Raw genomic sequence first — 13,012 nt, 5'->3', positions numbered from 1 at the left:
TTACTCACCGGAGTTTGCTAAGCAGTACTGCAGTAAGAATTCTTTGTTCACAGAGACATTACTGAATCACCAGGTATGTGCATTTTAATACATTCCTTCAAAACTTGTGATGCCTCACAGTCTCACTCTCTGTGGGATGAACTACTGAATCAACAGGTATGTGCAATCTAATTCTTAATAATGCATTTTAATAAATTCCTTCAAAACTTGTGATGCCTCACAGTCTCACTCTCTGTGGGATGAGAGCTTTTTTGTTTCTCCAAAGCCTTCATAAACTGAATCAGTGTTCCTCAAATCATGGGATCATCATCAAAATTTTAATATCCACAATTTGCATATCAGAATATTTCAGGGAACTTTAATTTTTTTTAAAAAAAATTCCAGGTCCCATTTCCAACCAATCAAACCCTGCACAGCAGGGATTTGTGTTTGTTGAAATTACTTTGTAATTTTCCAGAAGAATAGACAGTTGTTTCAAAACCAACCAAGAACAAAACACCGATGCAACCTGGTGTCACTCCGCAGGGGGCTTCTTGGTTAAATTACACTGCACATTTAGTATCTATGAGGATGCAACTATCTTTTTTAATTTCATGTGTTATCATATGTGTGTGTGTCTATTATGTGTGTGTATAATGTATGTGTGTGTGCATGCATGCCGCCATGCATGTGTGGAGGTCAGAGGACACACCTATGGAGCTGGCTCTCTCCTTCCACCTGTAGGTGGCTTCCAGGAGTCTACTCAGCCTTTCAGAGCATCATGTGCCTTTACTTTCTGAACAATGTCCATTGGCCTTATTTTTTTTTTAATGTTTACCATTTTTTTATTGATAAAAGAAGAATAAAGAAAAAAAACAAATTTCCACCTCCTCCCAGCCTCCCCTTTCCCTCCCCCTCCTCCCACTCTTCTCCCCCTCCTCCCACTCTTCTCCCCCTCCTCCCACCCCTCTCCCCTTCCCCCCACTCCTCTCCCCCTCCCTCTCCAGTCCAAAGAGCAGTCAGGGTTCCCTGCCCTGTGGTAAGTCCTAGGTCCTCCCCCCTCCGTCCATATCTAGGAAGGTGAACATCCAAACTGGCTAGGCTCCCACCAAGCCAGCAGATTGCGTAGGATCAAAACTGCGTGCCATTGACCTTGGCGTCTCATCAGCCCTCATTGTTCGTCATGATCAGAGAGTTCAGTTTTATCCCATGCTTTTTTTGGTAATAGTCCAGCTGGCCTTGGTGAGCTCCCAGTAGATCAGCTCCACTGTCTCAGTGGGTGGGTGCACCCCTCGTGGTCCCGACTTCTTTGCTCATGTTCTCCCTCCTTCTGCTCCTCATTGGGACCTTGGGAGCTCAGTCCAGTGCTCCAGTGTGGGTCTCTGTCTCTATCTCCATCCATCGCCAGATGAAAGTTCTAAGATGATATGCAAGATATTCGTCAGTATTGCGCTAGGATGGGGTCATTTCAGGTTCCCTATCCTCAGCTGCCCAAGGAACTAACTGGGGACCTCAGCTTGGGCACCTGGGAGCCCCTCTAGGGTCAATTCTCCTGCCCACCCTAAAGTGGGTCCCTTAACTAAGAATTGTGGTTCCGTGCTCCCCTATCCAACCTTCCTTTATCCTGATCCTCCTGATTCCCCAAGTCCCCCCTCCTTCCCTTCTACCTTTTCTCTCCCCATCTCCCCTTACCCCCTTCCCACCCCACCCCCAAGATCCCACTTTTCTCCCCGGCAATTTTGTCTACTTCCCTTATCCAAGAGGATAACGATATGTTTTTCCTTGTGTTCACCTTCTTACTTAGCTTCTTTAGGTTTGCCAATTGTAGATTCTGTGACCCCTATTTATGGCTAGAAACCAATTATGAGTGAGTACATCCCATGTTCTTCTTTTTGGGTCTGGGATACCTCACTCAGGATAGTGTTTTTTATTTCCATCCATTTGCATGCAAAATTCGAGAAGTCATTGTTTTTTACCGCAGCGTAGTACTCTAGTGTGTATATATTCCATACTTTCTTCATCCATTCTTCCATTGAAGGGCATCTAGGTTGTTTCCAGGTTCTGGCTATTACAAATAATACTGCTATGAACATAGTTGAACAAATGCTTTTGACATGTGATAGAGCATCTCTTGGGTAAATTCCCAAGAGTGGTATTGCTGGGTCCAGGGGTAGGTTGATCCCGAATTTCCTGAGAAACCGAAACACTGACTTCCACAGTGGTTGCACAAGATTGCATTTCCACCAGCAATGGATGAGGGTACCCCTTCCTCCACAGCCTCTCCAGCAAAGGCTATCCTTGGTGTTTTTGACTTTAGCCATTCTGACAGGTGTAAGATGGTATCTCAAAGTTGTTTTGATTTGCATTTCCCTGATTGCTAAGGAAGTTGAGCACGACCTTAAGTATCTTTTCATTGGCCTTATTTTTAAATGAGATTGATGTATATGCATAACGGATTAGCAAAGATAGCTACTACATATTATATTCAAACAAGATCTAAAATAGTTTGTATGATATGATTCCAATTTTATTGAAAAAGTGTGTGTGTGTGTGTGTGTGTGTGTGTGTGCATGTGCGTGTGCGTGTGTGTGTGTGTGTGTGTGTGTGTGTGTGTGCGCCTATTCACACAAGACAAGGAAACCAAAACAGACCTAGTTGGGGTACAAGGCTTGGCACTGTGACTGAATTCACACACAGGAGAACACACTTAAATGCTTCCATAATTTAAATATGACAAGGAGCATAATTTGGTTTCTAAGTCCAAGTTGCTGTTATAATGATGACAAGTCGAGAAGACAATGCAAGAGGCATCTCTGTTCTCATATTAGGAGCTATTTGATTTGTTTTTCAATTTATAAGAAACTTTTTGATACACTCCAAATAAATGGTGATAGGCCATCTACTGAAAGTGCAGAATCCTGACGGTAGCTCTGGGTGCTCACATGGATGCTTGGTTAGTCTCAAGGCGTTCACACGGAGTGGGTGAAAGGATGGATCTGGGATAGGGAAGCTCACCCTCACTGACCAAGGACTCACTCAATCCTTGAAGAAGTACTCTGGAAGAGATGTCACCTGGTCAAAACCATGGGACTTCTCAAATTCCATAAAAGGTGAAATCAAGTCATGAAAGGCACTGTGTTGCCCACAAAGCCTAGACCAATGGAAGGAGCAGAGATTCTGGAAGAGGCCCAGAGTCACCAATGGCTTCTCCTGGTGCTTTCCTCTCCAGACACAGGCACTGAGCACTAAATCTGCTTTAGCCTTTGGTTCGACCCCATGCTACTGCTGGCGGACGTTCTCCTCACAATTGCCAGGTTTTGATGGGGCCTGGGCCCTCTGTTACTCCCCTGACTAGCTGTAATCGGAGGAGAGAACTGATAAAGCCTACCTGAGATTTAGAGAAAGCTCTACCTAAAGCACACACTCTGAAACCCAGCTTCTCCCCAATCATGTAAGCAAATTCCTTAGGCTTTCTGTTCTTCAGTCTCCTCCTCTATAAAATGGTACGATAATGGTTTGTTCTGAGCAGTAAGTGATTAATGTACCTGGTATGCCAGAACATGCAAGACAAGTACCAGGTGGCAATCTTGAGTTGTGTTATTGTTTTCTTTAGTTTTAAATTGATTTTGATAATGACTACTGGTCTGGGAGATGCTGAATCTTTCCACTCTTGTAGATATTTTTTAAAAAGTATTTATTACTATTATATATTATTTCTCCTCTGTCTGTCTCTCTCTCTCTCTCTCTCGATGTGGGATTCTCCTCTGTATGCTATGAATATGTTTTATTATCATTGGTTATTAAGAACAGCCAGAACCTTATTGGTAGGCCACAGTCTCACGGTGATACAGAGATTAATAGAAATGGGTTAATATAAGATCTAAGAGTTAGTTAGAAATATGTTTAAGCTGTTGGTCAAAGAGTATTGTAATTAATATAGTTTCTGTGTTATTATTTGGGTCTGGGCAGCCGGGAAACAAACGAGCAGTCTCCTCTCTCTCTCTCTCTCTCTCTCTCTCTCTCTCTCTCTCTCTGTTTGTGTGTGTGTGTAGTGTGGGGGGGTGGGTACCACATGCAGATCTGGTCTTGGAGCAGGCCAGAAGAGGGAATCAGATTCTCTGAAACTGTAGTTTAGCATTCAAGGGTGGATTGTTTTTTAGGGTTGTTGGGGTGTGATCTGAAAGAATAATTTATATGTCACTCACCTTTGAAGTCCATTCTCCATGGACAACATTTGCAAACGCCTTCTCAGGGACTGAGATAACCAGTCACTAATGTGTGAGCCCAAGTTCAGTTCCAGCACCCACTTCAAAAGCTACCTGTGGTCACAGCAAGTAGAAAGGCAGAGGCAGGCAGGTGCCTTGGGCTCACTGGCAAGCCAGCCTACTCTAACCTGCGAGTTCTGGGTCCTAGCAAAAGACACTGACTCAAAAATAAGGTGGCTGGACATCACGAGGAACAACACCCAAATTAGACCTCTGGCCTCGATAGGCATATTACTGGGACACACTGAAAATGCACTCTGCACACACACTGGGCACCTCTGTAACCCCCCTCCATGCACGCACACACACACACACACATACATATACACACACAATTAAAAACATAGAATCTTCTTTTGGCACCACAACATTTCCTTCCACTTAAAGAAAATGTTTTCCAGACTGTGACACAGCCTCCGAAGCAGCTCTACTCTGGGCATCCCAGGGGAAGGGCTCCCTGCAGAGGTGACCAGCTCCTGCTGCCCTGCTGCTAACAGCTTGCACTTGCCTGCCCTCCCTCCTGCCAGCCCGTGGTCTGAGGCCCTAGGTGTTCCATCATGTTCCTTCTGCTTGTAAATGTGGAAATACTCGGGGCCTTTTACAGCTTTCAACCCCATTGAGTCTGAATCTAATTTGAGCATTCCATCAGCCCATAAAACCGTTTACCAGCTCACAAACCTTTCATTGGCTATGCCCAGAATCGTTGATATCTCAATGAAAAGGCGGCTGATGACAGGTTGGAGTATGGCAGAGAGGCCTAGGAGCACACAGTGTATTTGTACAGTCCCCAGATCCCTGTCTGTCCCCCAGTGTGAGGATAACTGGCCCTTGGCAAAAGCCCCAAGCTAGCCATTTGGAGATCCTTTCTTGGCTCCTAGCCTGACTGGACCACTGAGGCGATCATCCCCATTTTCAACCTTAAGAAAATGTTTGCCAAATGCTACTCTGCCTTCATCTACTTTCTCCATAGTCACCTGACTAAAATGATGGAGACTGTCTTGTCAGTGCTACCCAGCTACCCAGCCACCCAGAGTCACAGTCACGGATGAATCCCGAGCCAGCAGATAGGAGGATACAGTTTTAGACAGGGCCACTGAGCCTGGCCCTGGGACAGTCAGATTCTGAAACTGGTACTGATGTGGATGAAGGCTGAGCCCTCAGTCTTAAAGATAGGGAACACTGGCTAAAAACAGTCCCTCCTGGTATATTTAACTGGAGAAAAATCGGGTCACTTGTTGTTTTTCCTGGGACAGACAGGAAGACAGTGGCGACAAACCCAGAAACCAAAAGTACTGGCACCAAGTGCAAGGGGCAGCATGATTGCTGTCAAGGTTTCCTCTCCAAAGGCTATCAGGTCACTGAGAGCCATCACTCCACACAGCATTTAGCCTCCTGCCCACAATAGCACATTTCTGTTTTCCTGTTTTTTTTTGTTTTTGAAGATTTATGTTTTTGCCTTTGAAGTTCATTGATGTTTTCTTTATACTCATAAAAACCTGGCTAAATGCAAAATCCACAGTCCACTCATACTCTCTCAGTGAACCCCAGAGAACATAAAAGGGACACTTCCTATCACTCAGGCATAAATGCCAGAAGTCATGACACATCTGACATCCACTTGCTCTGTGACCCTGGGAAAGCCACACAACTGTGTGAAGCCTCAGTTTTGTCACCTACGGAGTAAGGATGACTGGAATTTTATTGTCAGGGTAAAGCTATACAGAAGGCCAGGAAACAGGGAAGGAAGCAGAGGGAAGCAACCAACGAGTGGAAGCTCTGTGCAGGGAAGTGTGCGCTATTTTACTTCGAGGGTAGGAAGAAAAATCGACTGTGTTTCCAATGGGGAGAGAATTTCTTCCCACTGCACTTTACTTAGTCGCTGTCTGTTCCACGCAAAGGGCCTCCTATGACAGGGAGTTCTCCCTTCCCTTCCCTTCCCTTCCCTTCCCTTCCCTTCCCTTCCCTTCCCTTCCCTTCCCTTCCCTTCCCTTCCCTTCCCTTCCTTTCTTCTCACCTCCCTTCCCTTTTCTTCCCTTCCTTTCCCCTCCCCTCCCTTCCCCTACCTTCCCTTCCTCTCCCCTCCCCTCTCTCCCCTCCCTTCCCCTACCTTCCCTTCCTCTCCCCTCCCCTCTCTTCCCTTCCCTTCCCCTCCCCTCCCTTCTCCTCCCTTCCCTTCCCTGCCCTTCCCTTCCCTTCCCTTCCCCTCCCCTCCCTTCCCCTCCTCTCCCCTCCCCTCCCCTCCCTCCCCTTCTCTTCCCACCAGGTGTCCTAGACAAGCTGTAGATAGATTTAGAAAAGCTATCTCTATCTTGAATGGACATCCATCCCGTGTTCTCATCGCTATTCATTCTGTAGTAATCACTTGAATCCCATTGAGAGCTGTCATGGACGTGAACTTGAAAGTAATTCCTTAACATACATAAGCCACATAGTGAAGGACACAGACACGTTGTCTTGCCTGAGTCATACATTCTGTACTTTCAGAAAGACAAATCTAAACAAGGCAGGATTGAGTTTAAATGAAGCCCTAAACCTTAAGAAGGCATCTTGGGGATTGATCTTAAGTTGGTGTGTGAGCTGAATCAACCCTTGACCAGGCCTTATCCCCTTCACACACTCCATTGGAAGAGTGCACTGCTCTGTAGACAGCCAAAGACTCATACTGTTGACCGGGATAGTGGTAAGTGATCTTAAAAGACCTCAGTGGGATTGTCAAGCAATTCCCATTCGTTCCTTGGCAGAAAGGTTACTATATGGGAGCAAGACTGGCCTCTTCAGGCTCTCTGGTTCTCTGGCTTGCCATGTGACCCTTCCTGCCTTCGCTCCTACCCTGACAGCATCATGATGCTATTGTCCCAGATTCCACCACACTGTTTAGAGTCTCCACCTTCAGAACTGTGAGCTAAGTAAACTTAACTTTGTTAGTTACTTGGCTTCCAGTATTTTAGAGCAGCAATACAAAGTGAGTGGGTCCAACACTTTACCAGTCAAGAAACTGGGGCGCCCAGACTTTACCTGTCCAAGGTCACATAACAAATGGAAGGATGAGGGTTTCGATTGGGCAAGCCCATCGCAGAATGCCCGCACACATGGTGTTGCCTTTTAGCATGTCAGAATCGCCTTTTATGAGGTAATCATAGAGATGACATACAAAAGGGATCTTGCTGCTAGCTCTGAGATGGAAAGGGGGTCACAAAATGGAAACTGGGGCTAGGATAGATCTGTCACCTTGATTTGACAAGAATTTTTGAGAGATTTTTGAGGCAATTATTTTCATGTTAGAACATGCATCCATTCATTTATCCATCTATAATAACCTCTCTGAAGCTCTCTTGGAGAATACCTCACATGATCCTCACATACATCCCATGCAAAGAAAATGTTGGTTGACAGTGATATTAAGACTTGCATGCTATGGAGCTCTGAACTGAGGCTGAACCACCCCAAAATCGGTATCGCTACCCCTAAACTTGGTGCCGGGTAAATGGGAAGGTCTTGACATTTAGATTCACTGTGATCTCTCCATATCCTCTATTCTCTTTTCTTTTTCCGTGTTCAGCAATGAACTATCAGCAAAGAACAAAGCATTAAAAAAAAAACACAAGAACACAACCTGTTGCCTTTAGTTTATTTTTTATTTGAACATCAAATACATTGAGAAGATGGTTTACAGGTGCTTGAGCATCCCACTGGATTCTTTACTGTTTCAAGGTGCAAAAGAGGCTTACAAGTGTGTTTCATTAAACAAAGCAAAGCTGCGACAAAACGGGACCAACCAATAGCAGTGCGCATCAGTAGAAGAGTGTATCCGTCCATCAAACACAGCTGGACGTTGTGCCTTGCCTCCGAAAACAAGAGCCCTACACTGAAGAATATGTAGAGCCCAAAGAGCATCATTTGTAAGCTGTGAAAGAACAGAAACTGGCATAATGTCACTTATGAATTCAAGTCTCGATGACCAATGACCTCTCCGTGAATGCAAAGGGGTCCATGTCTTAGGCACCTTCTCATGGGACTTCATGTTATTTCCAGGGTGCACAGCTCTGTACAAAGACACTAAAGATGGGTTTGGAACATGGCAGCATTTACATATCTTAAAAGTTCAGGCACATTTGGATGCAAAAGAAAGGGGAAAAAAAGCAAATAGAAATTTCTCTTAAATCTCTGAAAGACAGTGCAAAATGGAAGTGCGATAACAGAGACAATAATCACTTAGAAAACGAGTTTAAAGGACCCTAAACGAGACCATACTCTACATGGAATAGATATGAAGCTAGAAATAGAGCATATCACACGAAGGAAAGGATAGAGATTTGGGACCACCGTTAAGTTTGTTTGCTCCAGTTGAAAGGGAGTTAATCTAGGAAGTGCGCAGTGTATGCTGGATCAACCTCCTAAGACTTGCACCAAAGAGAATCATGGTTGCCACGTGAGCTACTGTATGACTCTATTTGCCTTGAAAAGACTTAGGCTCCCCAAGCAGATCTGACTGTCAATATCAGACATTACTATGGTCCTGGTGGTCATTCTCAGTACATCTCAGTTTGCAAAGTAGGCATAGGAAAGGATTTGTGATTGACTTCACGCAGGGATATATGGGTAACCCCAAACCGATGGCTGGAGTCAATGACCAATGTGTAAGACTTCAAAGTGTGGACACCATAACGTGATTAAAAGGAAATTCTTAATAAGTAACTTACTTGTTCAGTCCTCCCAAAGGCAAAAGATATGTCATGGAAAAACATATCTACAATGGTACCAGGGAAATGTATCAAAGTTGGCACTTCCTTGGGGACTGGATTTTGTCACCTACATTGATACGGTCTTCTCTTTGGATGACCAGAATCAAATCAGCAAGCTAAAGCGATGGCTAGAAGAAACTCAGGCAGACCATTGCTGTTTTATTCTTTGGATTTCACTGCTGCCACCACCCTTCCTCGGAATTCAAGCCACCATTTTGGAAAGGGCTGCCAATGGACCTAGTTATTACCTTCTTACGGCTCAGGCAGAGGTGAGATTCTGAAACCTGGGGCACATTCACGGTGCCAGGATACTTTCTGTACTCTCTAGCCCCATTTCCTCCGTTCTTCAAATTCCTAGATCTATGATCCCACCTCATCCCAACGCTCTACATAGATCGTGGCTTTCCAAGTTTACATTGCCCATATTACATTGTGGGAGGAAAGGACAGGTCTGACCCTCTGGCATGTCCCCAGTGCCCCAACACGACAGCAGCTGAAATCTCAGCTGCTCAAAATTGGCACTTCAGAGAAGGGTAAAAGAGATTTCCAAACACGGTCTGAACGTCGTGGGCTAACACTTCAGCTGTCTGGCTGTTCTCTGCCCATTTCAAATGTATCATCATAACATGAATAAAAACATAGTAGATGGATAATACAAGACCCTCCACTAGAGTATTGTTTGGATTTAGCTGGTATTACATCATCTAAAGTCCTAGAAGTTTTTTTTTTAATATTTTTGTTTTTATTTTTGTAAAAGAAAATTTCAGTATAAACATTAAAAAGAACCCACTGACCCACTAGCTACTGTCCAAAAATATTACTACTGATATTTTGGTAAAAGCAAAATTAGCTGCCCTGAATAATTTTTCTTATCAGGCATAATCTCTGCTACATAAGATTGTCTATCATTCAACGTCCAACAATAGGCATACGGATTAGTGCTATTTTGTCTACTGTGGATACAAAAGTTGATATGAAATGTGATCTTCATTTAAATGAAAACCACCAGGCTTTAGGCATTAGTAACTGCATACATGACGTGGTAGCTTGAACAGTCTACAAACAAAACCTAAATACTTTTCCCTTGTTTTTTTGCGATGTTTAACCCAGTCAAATTAAAACTCAGAACAGAACTATTACATTCAATTGTCTGATAAACAAGCAATTCAATTTCAAAAAAATATATATTATACTATATAAGGTGCTTCTTAAACAAACACAAAGAATTATGTTCTTTAACATATTCTTAAAGCAGATAGATAAAATTGTCCCAGAATTTTATACACAAATATGAGAAATAAAAATGAAGAAGAAAAAAAAATTGGCCCTCCCAGTTTCCCAGTTCTTTGGTAGTTACTTAACTGGGAGGCCAGAAATTAATGTAACCCACCATTCCAAATAGGACAGACCAAGAGAAGCCTAGCCATTCACCTGGGTTGTTGGCTAACATATCACATCTCGATGGAGTTCAAATTAATATAGATCATGAAGTCAGGGAAGGAAACCAAACTTTCATTTTGGTTAAGAAAAGGAAATAATCCTTAGTTTCACTAGAGAGGCCAGCATCGCATGGGCTGTGGGTGGCTGTGACTAGGGTAAGCCTGTCTTTTTATCCCCTTGGTCAAGGGACTCGCAGGCCCAGTTCCGGGTTCATTCTCTGGCTTATGAAGTTTAAGAACATGGGCTGTGGGGAGGGAGGGATTTTTCTCTCTAAGGCCACACCAGCTGGCTTTTGGATGAGTTCGGAATACTCAAGGACACTCTAGTCTGAGCAATCCCAGCAGTTGGAGTCGTGAGTGCTCCGAGACCTTGCTCCCATGCCTCCCCCAAACTCCTGGAGGAACTGCAGGTACATTGAACCATCAATTGTCGCCTCTTCCAATCAGGCCCATACCTGAAATGAAGAGGCAACCAGCAGTGGATCCCAGGGCGGGCAGCCCTGTCATGCGTGGCTGTGAAGGACACCCTGGGAACCCGGGAAACTGCTGCCTATGGCCAGGTCTTTCTATGCTTTCCTCCTAGTTTCTTTGTTAGTTTCCTTCTTACTCAGACTTTTTCTGAGTCACAGTCATTGTAATTGATTATTTGTCACCCCCCCCCCAGAATAACTAAGTAAAACAAAAGGGTGTAGGTTCATTGTAACTGCCCTTGTTACTCTGCATGGAGACAGTTCAGGGCAATTCACACAGGGGGGAGACAAGGAGAGCATCCTCTGCTGATGAATGCTAGATTCACCAAAACAGGTACCCAAGCCACGTTTACTGCAGGCCCCAGGGGTAGAAGGCTATTATAAAATGAAAATAAAATAATATCCAAACACCCTATAGCCCTCATGTCATGATGCTATCTAAAACTGACTACTGGTTCCCACAAGTTGTGGGAAAGTAAGAATTATCTAGAACCCATGACCTGGGTACAGTGCTCCGCAGTTGACACTTTAGAAGCCAGAAGGTGCAATGGATTAGGTTGGCAAGGTCTTAACCACTGGGTGAATCTCCCTTCCCTGCATGTGTCTTGCATTCCTACAGGAGCTCAAGATTTCCCTTTAATTAAGTCAAACATTACTATAGGAATAAGAGGGTACATTAAGGAACCCATGAGATAGCTCTTCCCAAGGCTTCAATTAAAGGAGCCACTCCAAAGTCTTTGCAGAGGCTTACTCTTGGAGCCATTCCAAAGATGAAATGGAGCCATTTTTCAGAGGTGAAATGTTTACTCTCTAGGCTTGGGTCTCAACTAGTAGCTTCGATGCAGTTATCTCAATTCGGTCTCAGACTACAAGAATCTTCAGACTCAGTGATGTAGCAAAAGGGGAAAGACAGCTGTTACCGAGAATTAGCCCTGGGGATCCCTTTCGGCTGTTCCCAACAGAAGACATGCCACTAAGAACTGAGCAAGCAAATGAACGGCCACTGCCACTAGAAAGCCACTGGTGGCGGGTGCATGCCAGGGTGTATGCAGGAGACAGAATTCTGCTTAAGTGATAGACGACATGGGTAAAATGTGGCAGGAATTCTCAGAGCCTGGGGCGGGGGAGAGCCCGGGAGCTCTCAGATCGTGTTGGGGAAATTCTCCGCTTCAGGGGGGATGTAGTAGGTTTGTATGGAATGTGCTGAGGTGGAGCTGGTGGTGGCCAACTGGCTCTGGCTGGGCTCTTCTGGGGAGACCCCCATGCGACTGGCTGGGGCGTGTAGGCGGTGAGCATCCAACATCTCCAGCAGCAGGTCATAGAGGGGTACAACGTTCTTGCATTTCATGTTGTAGAGATGTTCCATGCCTTTGTTACTGGAGGAGAAGGGACACAGAAAGAATCAGGTTAGACCACAGCTAGATCCCAGGATGGGGAAATTCCTCGGAGGATGAAGTGAGAAACTCCAAAGGCAGTGTGAGCCAATCTTTCTGCCTATTAGGGATTCATCTTAGGATGGCATCTGTAGGACCTGAGGGGCTCCAGAGACTCAGACTGGGACTCATGCCCATGTATTATCCTTTCCGCATCCTATAAGGGCACCCCACCCCCACCATCACACTCTTCCTCTGGCTTCTTTTAGTGTGTTTTCTATGCTGTTTCCTCTCTATGATGGTTAATCTTGCATGGCAGCTTGACAAGATCTAGGTACCTGTGGATGTCTATGAGGTCGTTTCCTGAGTGCATTAGTTGAGGCTAGGAGACCCAGCCTAACCTTGGAAACATCGTTCTATGGGTCAGGATCTTTGCCTACGCTTGTCAATGGCCTCCTAAAACATTCAGAATAAAATCAAATTTTCTATCCAGGCTCTCTGAGGACCAAACAGCCTGCCTTCATCTCCTTCACAGAGAACACCCTGTCCGTCATCTTGAACTGACAAACTCTCTGTCACCCATTTTTGAGTTGCTCTTTAGTGAAAATGAGACCTACAGGGACTTAGAGGATCTGAGCCTGGGTTTCCTCTTCCTGGGTATATTTCCATGGAATCTTCAAAGGCCTCGTGTGTCCAAGAGACCTCTGTTGCCCCATGGCAATGGCACAGCCCCTATTGCTCAGG

The 13,012-nt window shown here is 44.8% G+C and overlaps 1 protein-coding gene across 3 annotated transcripts in view; it reads right to left on the bottom strand.

Moving 5' to 3' along the window:
- Positions 1–7,867: 7,867 nt before the first annotated feature.
- The window catches only part of Esr1 (estrogen receptor 1), a 349,292-nt gene continuing 344,147 nt past the window's right edge, over positions 7,868–13,012 (bottom strand). For all 3 annotated transcript variants that reach the window (XM_075949852.1, XM_075949861.1, XM_075949841.1), the window contains one exon: positions 7,868–12,271. In XM_075949852.1, coding sequence (XP_075805967.1) covers positions 12,037–12,271 — 235 coding nt within the window. In that variant the 3' untranslated portion in view covers positions 7,868–12,036. The remainder of the gene's footprint in view (positions 12,272–13,012) is intronic.

This window comes from Microtus pennsylvanicus, chromosome 1 (genome assembly GCF_037038515.1).
Source record: "Microtus pennsylvanicus isolate mMicPen1 chromosome 1, mMicPen1.hap1, whole genome shotgun sequence".
Classification (NCBI taxonomy): Eukaryota; Metazoa; Chordata; class Mammalia; order Rodentia; family Cricetidae; genus Microtus; species Microtus pennsylvanicus.
Note: the sequence above shows the minus strand (reverse complement) of the source record. Positions and strands in the feature narration are given on the sequence as shown.